This window comes from Topomyia yanbarensis, chromosome 2, assembly GCF_030247195.1.
Source record: "Topomyia yanbarensis strain Yona2022 chromosome 2, ASM3024719v1, whole genome shotgun sequence".
Lineage (NCBI taxonomy): Eukaryota > Metazoa > Arthropoda > Insecta > Diptera > Culicidae > Topomyia > Topomyia yanbarensis.
Genome location: NC_080671.1, coordinates 337,351,114 through 337,362,050, shown reverse-complemented (window position 1 = coordinate 337,362,050; position 10,937 = coordinate 337,351,114). Strand labels below are relative to the sequence as shown.

Here is a 10,937-nt window from a genome sequence, read left to right as displayed (position 1 = left end):
TCAAAAGAATTTAAAGAACCTAAAATATTTTGAAGCTTACTCACGCACATAACACTTCTGCAATGTATTTTAATATAGAAGTTTTGTGGATCTGTGCAGTGAAATAGATACGTCGTAAAAGCCTATGTGAATTTAGTATAATTTCAAATTACAAACTTCTAGCCGTTTTATTAACCTTAGAACGTTGCACTTGCGTTTTCCATCCTAGAACGTTGCACTGGGGTACAAATGTACCCCACGCGTTTAATCGTAATTTTCACAGGTAAAAATGCGAACAAAAGAAATGTATAATACACCATTTGCTTCGTTTTTTAATTGTGAAAACAGCTGTGCATGTGAATGTACGGAATTTATTGAATCAATGATACATAAATTGGTTTGAACAAAATAAAAAGTGAAAAAATTGCTGTTTTGACTTTTTTCATAAAAATTATATTTCAACCGATTTGAAAAAAATCAAATAATTCTAGAAGTTGAAAGAATGATCTTGATACGGTATACAATGGAATTTCGATATTTTTGAAAATCTGCAATTATTTTGAAGAGTGAATGTTTAAAAATCAGGTTTTGTAAAATATCACGAGCTGGGGTGGAAATTAAAAAAAAAAAAATCTGACCAATAATACATTGGTAACACGCAATGTTACTGTTCCAGCTGTTATTGTGCGCAAATTATACTTGCGAGCCATTGCTCTGAAAAATGAGAACGATTTTTTTGTTCCGTTTCAAAATTATATTAAATTAATTAAATAAACGATTAAAAATACTAATACTAATTGTTACAGCCTTAGTAAAACAACCAGTAATCAAACTGGTATTGTCACGAATCACATTTCCACTGACAGCACGAAACCTGACGAAACACTAACGGCAACCGTACACTGGGGTACAAATGTACCCCACGCCAACTTTGACATCTGCCTCCACGAAGGCTATAAGCAAACTGGCTATACCATCTTTTCCTACTCTTACTAAGAACTCTACATTGAATTATGGTTAGGGTTCCAGGTCGGTAAATGCCGAATTCTCGTTTTTACACGGCCCCAAAGAAGGCGTGGGGCACATTTGTACCCCAGTGCAACGTTCTAGGGTTAAAACTGTTCTACTATAAATTTTTCGAACTTCTTGTTCGGATTCAGCACACAAACAAGTTCAGAATTTTATTTTTATTTTGTTTACTAGTGTAATAGTGGAAGACCCTTGGCCTGGATAACAGTTTTCGAACGTAATAAGCGAATTTCCTTAATAAATGAAAATACCGGTATGTAGCCTTGGGCTCGCCTACTCCTTCGAATCAAGTAGATTAAATTTATTGATTGAAATCGGGTCGGGCACGGTTTTTAATTTTTTTTAATGCGGGTGCGGGTCGGGTTCGGGTCGGGTTCGGGTTCGGATTTTTTTTCATGCCCGGGTACGGGTCGGGTTCGGGTTTTGTATTTTTATAAAATCCGGGTACGGGTCGGATTCGAGTAAGCTTACAAAAATAATATTCGGGTTCGGGCCGGGTCCGGGTACGAAAAATCCCATACCCGCCCATCTCTAGTTTCGGTGTCATCTCGGCTGTTCGATGGAGACGCTGCATTCTTTGTAGGCTGAATTGGCAACTGGGTGGTTTCGATGTGTCCTGCTTTGAGACGATCGACGGAGATAGCCTACTTCCTGCCCTTGATGTCGATGACAACACCTTCTTCTTTCGTCGTAGTACTCTGTAGGGGCCTTCGTACGGTAGTGTTAGTGATGGTTTGATTGCACCAACTCTGACAAAAACGTGTGAACAAACAGCTAATTCCTTCTGGATGTACGGTTGATGCTTGGAGTGGTTGCTCATGGGTATCGGACGAAGTTGGGCCATGATCGTCTTCAGATCCATAACTAACTCTGGTGTTAGTGGTAGCTTCGGTGAAGAACTCACCAGGCAAACGAAGTGTCGTTCCGTAGGTAGCCTCGGCTGACGAAGCTTGCAATTATTCTCTCAGAGAGGATCTCATTCCCAGAAGAACGATAGGTAGCGATTCTGTCCACTTCATATGTGAGTGACACATGATCGCGGCCTTTAGCTGTCGATGTATTCTCTCTATTTGCCCGTTAGCTTGCGGGTGATAAGGCGTCGTCTTTAGGTGTGTGATGCCCAACACTCTGGTCAGCTCTCGAAATAAATCGGACTCGAATTGTCGGCCGAGATCGGTGATGATTCGGATGGGTACTCCGAAGCGCGCGACCCAACCACTAATGAAGGCTCGGGCTACTGTGGCTGCAGTCATATTTGCGATGAGGATAACCTCTGGCCAACGAAAGAATTTATCTATTAGTGTTAGGCAGTATACGAACCCATCAGCTGGTGGAAAGGGTGCGAACAAGTCCATGTGCACATGAGCGAATCTCTCGCTTGGACAACGGAGTTCTTGCAATCCCGCCGGAGAGACGGCCACACGAAGCGATCCGCAACTAGGCGAGTTGTTACTCGGACTCCAGGGTCAGAGACGTTGTGTATATTTGCGATGATCGTAGCTCTAAATTCTCTCGGGACGAAAGGTCTGATCGCTGTGGTTGATATGTCGCAATACATAGGCGAGGTAGACAGTGGAGATTTTAGTGCCTTGAGAACCAAGCAGCATCCTGATGGTGGTGACTTCAAATACTGCTGTAGCTCGGGATCGTCGGTTTGCCGCTTTGCCATTAGATCGAAGTCGATGGTGGTGGTTGTGATCGAGGTAATGCGGCTCAGCATATCAGTAACCTTGTTAGCTTCGCCGGGTACATGGCGAATGTCAGTAGTGAACTCGCTAATATAGCTGAGATGGCGTTGCTGTGTTGCTGTCGCTCGGTCTAAGCGCTGCAGGAAAGCGGTAACCAAAGGCTTATGGTCTGTATAGATACAGAATTCTCTACCGGTTATCAAATCTTTAAAGTATTTGACCGCCTCATACATAGCCAGAAGTTCTCGGTCGTAGGTGCTGGCTCTTTGTTTGGCATCACTCAGTTTGCGAAAGAAAAATGCCAATGGTTGTAGTCCATTGTCGTCGAATTGGTGAAGAACGGCGCCTATCGCAGTACCAGAGGCATCGACTTCAAGCGCCAGTTTTGCTTCGTGAGATGGATGTGCCAGGAGAGCTGCATTTCCAAGGTCGTGTTTGCACTGTTCGAAGGCCAGGTTTGTAGATTCGTCCCATTGCACAGTGGTCGCAATGGTACCAAAACGTGCGTATAATTAATGGTGCTCTAGAAGTTGATTTTAGCGATTTTGTGTGTTAAAAACACTTTTTCAGAATAGAAGCCCCCTTCTTTTAATGTATATTTAATTGTGATTAATCCACCTAAAAGTGAGATAGAAAATTTATTTCGTCTAACTTTTAAGGTAGAGGCACGATATCAATGACAAAGTTATAGAAAATTCTACTGTGAGAAAACTTGTTGAACGTGCAAACTCTCTAAAATGTAATGGTGTTGAGATAAAGCACGTTGTTTGTGGGAGGCACCCAAAAAATTATTTTTTCATTATAACTCTTTTCTGAGATTTTTGCGATTCTTCAAATGTTGCATGAAGTTGTTCAAACTAAGAAATTGCAGATAATTGTCGGAAACGTACACATTTTTTATTTCAAAACTTACGAGTTATTAAATAAAGTGGGTTAAAAATTTTGAACGACAATTACTAAGAGATGTGGAAATATATGGAAGACATTTCGATTCCAAGAGAAAGACAGTGACAAGTACTATAAGAAAAAGATATTACTTACAACGGGCATCTACCGGCCTGTATATAAAAAATACTTTCCGGCAATGTATGTTTTGCATTTTGTTTCAAAATAAATACGACTTTTTCAGCAAACTTGCTTGCTTTGTGTTATTGTATTATAGGGACTTGCGCAGGTAAACTTCACACATCTAAACAGTCGATACTTTGAACACCTCAACCTTGCCAAAGACATCACAAAGATACACCAAACTATTTGGGGGTCATCAGTTTTGTATTCCTAAATACGGCTTTGGGACGCACTATGGTCAGTCTTCGATATGTGCTGAAAAAATTTAGTGCCAAGTTTTGTATTAACGTCGTAATAATCCAAAGAGAAAGAGGCTCACAATATACCTAAGGTTCAATTGAAAATTTACTCTTGAACTAGTCTTATTATGCAGTGTACCGTATTCCTCTATACTTGACTCTTAAAGTGCACAGTAGAGTGACAAGAAAAAAATGACCCCTAACGGCCCACCCCTGAGTCGATTCCTAGTCCCACCAGGAGTACTTGCTCCAAATTTGTAGCAAATCGGACAAGTCTAGCTACCGGACCAACGTGTCCGAAGTTTGTATGGGATTTTTCGACAATTTACATGGAAAAAACCCACTAGCGCGCATTTTCGCCGCTAGGTGGCACTGTGTGCATCGCATTATCACTGTAAGTGAAAATAAGAAAGATAATTTAATTGTCGCCAACTTTGTCGAAGAGTGCTAGTCAATCCGGCTTTGTTAAAAAAGTTATTAAACTTTTAACGAAGTGATGTCTGAGTCAGTTTTGCATGGGGCCTAGCAGTGCATAGTTGTGTATCGGTACTCGATTCCCACCAACTATTAATTTTTGTAAGTTAATGGTTAGATTTAGCTGAATAGTATGTTCAGAAGAATTGTAGTATGTCACACGAGTTATGTTTTGGTTAGAAAATTTTAGTTCCACCTGTTACCGCATAGAGGGCGCCAGCACTAACTTTTCGACGGAGAGAGATAGGAATTAGATGTCTTCTACAAAGTTGTAGAACAGACATTTTTCAGTAATTCTTCCGAACATCTCGATATTCTATCTTTCTTCGTTGACAAGTTAGTGTTGGCGCCCCCTATGCGGAAACAGGTGGAACTAAAATTTTCAAACCAAAATATAACAAAATATATTATGAACTACAATTCTTCTGAACATACTATTCAGCTAAATCTAGCCATTAACTCACAAAAATTATTAGTTAGTGGGAATCGAGTACCGATACACAACCATGCACTGCTAGGCCACATGCAAAAGTGACTCAGACATCACTTCGTTAAAAGTTTAATAACTTCTTTTAACAAAGTCGAATTGACTAGTAGTCTTCGACAAAGTTGGAGACAATTAAATTATCATCCTTGTTTTCACTTACAGTGATAATGCGATGCATACAGTGCCACCTAGCGGCGAAAATGCGCGCTAGTGAGTTTTCTCCATGTAAATTGTCGAAAAATCCCATACAAACTTCGGACACGTTGGTCCGGTAGCTAGACTTGTTCGATTTGCTTCAAATTTGGAGCAAGTACTCCTGGTGGGACTAGGAATCGACTCAGGGGTGGGCCGATTGAGTTTTCAAAAATTCATTATTTTCTAGGGCAGTCTAGTGCACAGACTCTGGATCTTACTATAAAAATTGATTCCGTCAGACACTAGTTACACTATTACCAGTTATACATAAATGTATTAATCATATTGCCCCCACTGCACCTGTCCATTTTACCCCCCCCCCCCCAAGACATTTTCCTTTCAAACAGTCCGATTGAACAATTTTGTCCTTATTCCTAATTATTGCGGTGAAATATCTGCAAGAGGTTCAATTTCTATTATGTACCACCATTTTCAGAATAAAATTGAAATTTCACCTCAAAAGACTTTATATTCTACATGCCGAATTTAACATCAGCGACAAACATGAATGCCGATTTTGGTTTTCATCATATTTATTTCACATTCGAAAACTTTTTATCAAAAGAAATGGTTTCAATATACTTTGAATACTTGACAGATTAGGTTTCTATGAAGTTTGTTCTAAAATTAACAAACGTTGACTTGACTTGGCTACCTGTTCATTTTAATCCCCCTCCCCGTCCCCTTCTCATTTTAGCCACAGTTCCCCTATACGCATAGCAAAAACTACAAGGGCTGCCCCGGGGTTGCACGAGCTGTAGACGTAGGACTATACTACTGTAATGTAAAATATTTATTTTCTTAGTACATTTATAGTAATAATAAATCAAACATATTTCTTACCTATGGTTTAATCACAACCAATCAACATCGAATATTACATATTGAACCAAACCTTCTTGGTTATCAGGTCATTTCATTTGTAGTAGGTGATCGAATCCAATTAAACTTATTTAAGAAGATCTGAAGAAAGAAGACAGAAAACTGTAACCGAACTAATATCTGGAGCTAAATCTTTATAGCATTAGCTAGTAAAAACTTTTCGATTGTGTGTGGTAAAAAACCCGGACCAGTGAAGATTCAAATTTAAGACAATATAATCACATTTCATGTATAGACAGAATGCTTGGTCTAGCTATATTTTGCCATTATTGTAACTTTCCTAAAGTACGCATACAAATATAGCGAATGCAGTGGTCTTAATCATATATCGATACTATAAATATACAAGAATCGAAAACAATTCTATATCGTCGCTGTTGTGCTGTCTTATGACAAGCGCCATTTTGTACATTTCGAGAAAAACGATTTTTAAAGTTTGAGATTGAATATCTTGAAACTTATAAATGGTATAAACAATTCAAAGAAGACAAATGATGCTTCTATCTATTCTGCATTAATCTCTCAAATATTACGAAAATCGGTTAACTACATTGCGAGTTTTCTTTAAAAATGTAAACAAAAGTCGGTCTCACACGTGTCATAGGTGTGTATTGATGACAAAATTTGTATGGCATGTCATAATCGTGCATGGAAAATTTTCCATAGAAAAAAATCATCAAATATTAACTTTTATTCATATCTTTGGCGTCATTTGGTCTATAAACAATCGGTGAGATGCATTTTGAAGGAAATAAGTCAGGGAATCTAGAAACATAGTTATTTTTGGTTACAGTGTTGCCAAATATGCTATCCCGATCAGAAGGACGTAACAAAATTATATCAACTGGAGTTATTTATTTCAAAAAATATTTTGTAACAAAACTTGTTATAAATCTGACTGGTTAGTTGTTAAAATAACAAAAAACATAACAAAATAATCAGTGGTGGTGATCAAATTGTAACAGATTTTGATACCGTTTTATCAGAATTATTCCCAAATGAGTTATAATCAATCGAGTAGAAATCTGTACTTACATAACAACCCTTGAAATAACCGAGATATAATTAGTTGCAGGAAAAAGCTGCTTTTCATAATTTGGAATGCTAATTAAAGAATAAAATATTATTCATTTGAATTAATTTATTTTCTCTTTGGTTTGGTTTTCATTTCTTATGAATTAATCCATGATTTTGCGATATACAAAACATATGTAGTTCAACTGCTGTTTCTTTAACGTTCTAATCTCCAGTATTTTACGTTTGGTTTGAGTCATTTCATTTCTTTCCATAATATGCCAGGATTCGTCTCATGATGCTTGAAGATTCGTCGGCCCAAATATTTGCTGCAGCCGGTGAGTCTCCCCGATAAATGCGGTGTTCCAACAAACGATCTGAATGAAAAAACAAATACATAATCATGCATGCATACATTATAAATCAAGGTTACCTCGTATATATTTCACTTTTTCCGGTTCCAGTGGAACACGTTTTACAGTGTTAGTTGGTAGTTCGACCGAAGGATTATTTACCGCCACACGTCGTGGTCTTCCAAGTGGATTGTTAGAAGATCTTCCACTTACCGATCGGTTCACGTAGCCGTTTGGCCACAATTCTTCCATCAATAGCCGAACAAATGTGTAATCGCTTTTAATTCCTTGATCAGAGAAGGCAATGAGTTGCTCGCGACTCGGGTATCCTTCTACCTCAGTAAAAATCTCTTTATGAGGGTCCCCAAACACCTTAGAGTTCAATGTATCCGTTAATTTAAAACATCTGTTTGTTGCCTCGCGCAACGCTTGCTTGAGTCGCTGAATTTGTTTTTTCATCGCGGAATTATCACTCTGCAACTGCTCGATAGCCGATTGTTGTCCACATGTGCACTCTGAAAAAAATGTTCATTTAAATAATAGCAGAACACATCGAGCAATTTCCACTACGTTGTGCGAAAGTACATGCATTATAGCTGGTTGTTTGCACAACTTACATACCATTAATTTCCGCAGTTGGTGTGTCACGGTTTTCACCACATTCATCCTGAGATAGGATCCCGTCTAAAACATCATTTCCCATTGTGTTTTCCTTTCCCACTCGCTTAGCCAAATATGTTCGCTTAACTTTATTACTGGTGTTACGACCAGCAGCCATCTCTTGCTTCCCAGTACCTTCGATCTGCTCGGAGATCGACATGCGTGCAGAATTACTCGATGGTCCTGGTTTACTGCAGTCTAACTATTCAGGTTCCTCCCAGTCCTGGAAAAACTCCATCTGTACATCCAATACATTATTGTCTTTTGACGGACTGACCTTGTACAGTTCGAGGGAGCCCAGCACGGATGATTTAGCCTGAAAAACACAGTTTTTAATAATGGATCATAGAATTCCAATAAAAGATAAACTTGCCTCATCGGAATATGCAGGACCTGAAATGGAGTAGTTTTTCGGACCAGGCGATGCCGCTGACTTTTGATTATTCCTTTTCGACAAACGGGTGTTCACTGATTGGCTCTTGGTCTTTCGCGGAGTGTTTTTTGACATCATTAACTCACCATCAGTGGAATCTTCGAGCTGTAATATGAGTGCAAAGTGAGGTTATGTTGTCATGCCGATCTTATCGGTTCGATACTTACGTATTTTGAATCGATCGCTTTATTCGGTCCTCTTACTGATTTTTTTAGCAGACGGCTGCTTCTATTTCGTTCCTTCGTTTGATCCTTCATTTCCGTTTTAATTGGTAGTGTGTTTTTCTCTTTCACCTGCGAATTCAGAGTAAGGTATGAGAGTAAGATTGTGATATTTTGGAAACATTTTGTTTCACTTACCTGCACCGGATTTGTCAAGAATTCCAAATTCTTACTGTTGGCTGCTACACGAAGCTTTTTTGTCGCGACCGGAATATATTTTCCTCCCATTTTTTCTTTTGTAAATGTTAAAATCGATCAATAGAAAAAATTACTTACTCAATGGAAGAAAGAATGAAGCAAAATGGCGCATCATACGCCGCGCGTGGCATTACAGGGATGCCAGGAAATATTTTGTAAAATCTGAGCGCGGCCTATGTACAAATCTATGCAAATCTATGATAAAGAAAATGGACAAATTTGTTACAAAACAAGAAGTGGCGACTTTATTTTGCGCGAGGCAAAAATTGAGTGCCAGGTAAAAAATTGAGAAATTCGTGCACAACAAAAAACTGGAAATCTGTGCATTAAAACAGAAAGCTGTGGAAATCTGTGCGGCATTTTGAAAATCTGTGAAACCTGCCATCCCCGCAGCGTTGTCAGAATATTTTTCCTGTAAGTTGGTAAGGTGGAAAACTATTGCTATTTTCTAAAATATAATGAAAAATTTGGTTGTTTCACATGAACTGGAATTCTTATAGCAATCAGAAAGATATCGGAACTAAATTCCGGATGATTTGATTGGGAGATGTCTATATGCAATATGTCTGGCAATGTTACAGTTGACAACTACCCAGTAAACGAAAAGGCGTCTAGGCGGCTTTGGACGCTGACGAGTAGTAAGTTATTGAAATTTGTTCTAGACAACCCGTCGTAACATCCAGATCACCGTATCTGCTAAATACACTGTAAAACGGGATTCCTCATCATTAAGTATGAGTATTACGTCTGGATTAATTGCAATGAATTGGGTATATCTTTTGTACATATCATTTATAAACTACGTGTATTGTCAGTGTGCATATCAAATGTGAAATATTAAACATTTGCTTTCACTTGCCAAAAGACGGGTAATATTTTCGAATTGGTTTAATTGATTGATAAAATTGTCAATTGTCGGATATCAGATGTCTATGCGTCTTCAATGCTACTTTTGAATTGTCAATTCACAAGAATTAACATAATTCTTCAAATGGGCAAGAGAATTTTGCAAACAAACTAATTTTGCTCATTATCTCGCTGCAGGTTGGAATTTTATGAAAAATACTCGTTATTCCACATGTTTATGCTTCGTAGAAACAAAAGAAAAGTTTATTTACAAAATTAATTAGCCCTTTCGAAAAGTTAATATGAAATTGTCAAATCTCAAACAAAAAAATGTCAATAAGTAATTTGTCCTAATTGTTCACGGTAGAGTCTGTGTATTAAAGAATCCCATACAGAAGAATGCGCAACACTGCATAAAATGACGACTACTTCTTTGTTTCTGGCACCCACAGTTTTTGCTGTAACTATGAGTGACTTCAACAGAGTTACACAATTAATTGATACGAAGCAAATTGTAAACTTACTGTTGCATGGCTTATATCACTTTATTTATAATACTTTTCCATGTAATTTCTTGTACATTGTTATACGAATATAAAAAAAATTTCAATTTAGTCAATTGATATATTTTCCCATAGTAGTATTTTTATTAACACTACTACTTTTTTACTGTTTATTTTGCACGAAGGGTAGCCACTGACATGTTTGATAGGTAGATTTGGCTTCGCTCTGGGCGCACTTTTAAACACCTTTGGGTTACGGGTAGAATGCAAACAAAGAAGGGACCATTCATAAATTACGTAACGCTTTAAGGGGGAGAAAAGGTACGATAAATTGTGACAAGTAGTGACATATGGAGGGAGTAAGCTAAAATGTTACGCAACATGTGTTTTACTGTGGAACATTTTTTTGAAGTATTTGTTATGTAATAGGGGAGGGGCCGGGATAGAGAAATTTGTGACGATTTGTCACATTTTGGACAATTTTTGCGTTAGATAATTTATGAATGACCCCTAGGTTACATACAAGATCAAGTGCAAGACAGACACAGGTTGGGAACATATCATTTATAAAACCAGTTTCTCCAGCTTTATACGTGCATTAATGGCGGCAATTATCGTTCAGTTCGTAATATGTCAACAGACATATTCTCAGCAGTTTGAACCTCGGT

The 10,937-nt window shown here is 38.1% G+C and overlaps 2 protein-coding genes across 3 annotated transcripts; both read right to left on the bottom strand.

The window, feature by feature from the left end:
• Positions 1-7,231: 7,231 nt before the first annotated feature.
• LOC131681364 (uncharacterized) lies at positions 7,232-8,364 on the bottom strand. The gene is made up of 3 exons (XM_058962120.1): positions 8,030-8,364; positions 7,489-7,923; positions 7,232-7,432 (listed from the first exon to the last, which is right to left on the bottom strand). Exons 1-3 carry the CDS (start codon positions 8,226-8,228, stop codon positions 7,317-7,319), a joined length of 750 nt encoding a protein of 249 aa, XP_058818103.1. The 5' UTR covers positions 8,229-8,364; the 3' UTR covers positions 7,232-7,316.
• LOC131681366 (uncharacterized) lies at positions 8,360-8,992 on the bottom strand. Of its 2 annotated transcripts, XM_058962122.1 has the most exons (3): positions 8,861-8,992; positions 8,669-8,794; positions 8,360-8,606 (listed from the first exon to the last, which is right to left on the bottom strand). In XM_058962122.1, exons 1-3 carry the CDS (start codon positions 8,948-8,950, stop codon positions 8,412-8,414), a joined length of 411 nt encoding a protein of 136 aa, XP_058818105.1. In that variant the 5' UTR covers positions 8,951-8,992; the 3' UTR covers positions 8,360-8,411. The 2 variants fall into 2 exon arrangements, with proteins under 2 accessions (XP_058818105.1, XP_058818104.1); XM_058962121.1 differs by having other exon boundaries at positions 8,669-8,992.
• Positions 8,993-10,937: the final 1,945 nt, after the last annotated feature.

Bases quoted from the DNA above. Each gene is read 5' to 3' on its own strand.
- LOC131681364 (XM_058962120.1), bottom strand. From the start codon at position 8,228: ATGTCGATCTCCGAGCAGATCGAAGGTACTGGGAAGCAAGAGATGGCT. The intron at 7,924-8,029 runs GTATGTAAGTTG...CATTTTTTTCAG, and splicing joins ACCAACTGCGGAAATTAATG to AGTGCACATGTGGACAACAA. The intron at 7,433-7,488 runs GTAACCTTGATT...TTTTTCATTCAG, and splicing joins AAAAGTGAAATATATACGAG to ATCGTTTGTTGGAACACCGC.
- LOC131681366 (XM_058962121.1), bottom strand. From the start codon at position 8,950: ATGGGAGGAAAATATATTCCGGTCGCGACAAAAAAGCTTCGTGTAGCA. The intron at 8,607-8,668 runs GTAAGTATCGAA...CTCATATTACAG, and splicing joins AAGCGATCGATTCAAAATAC to CTCGAAGATTCCACTGATGG.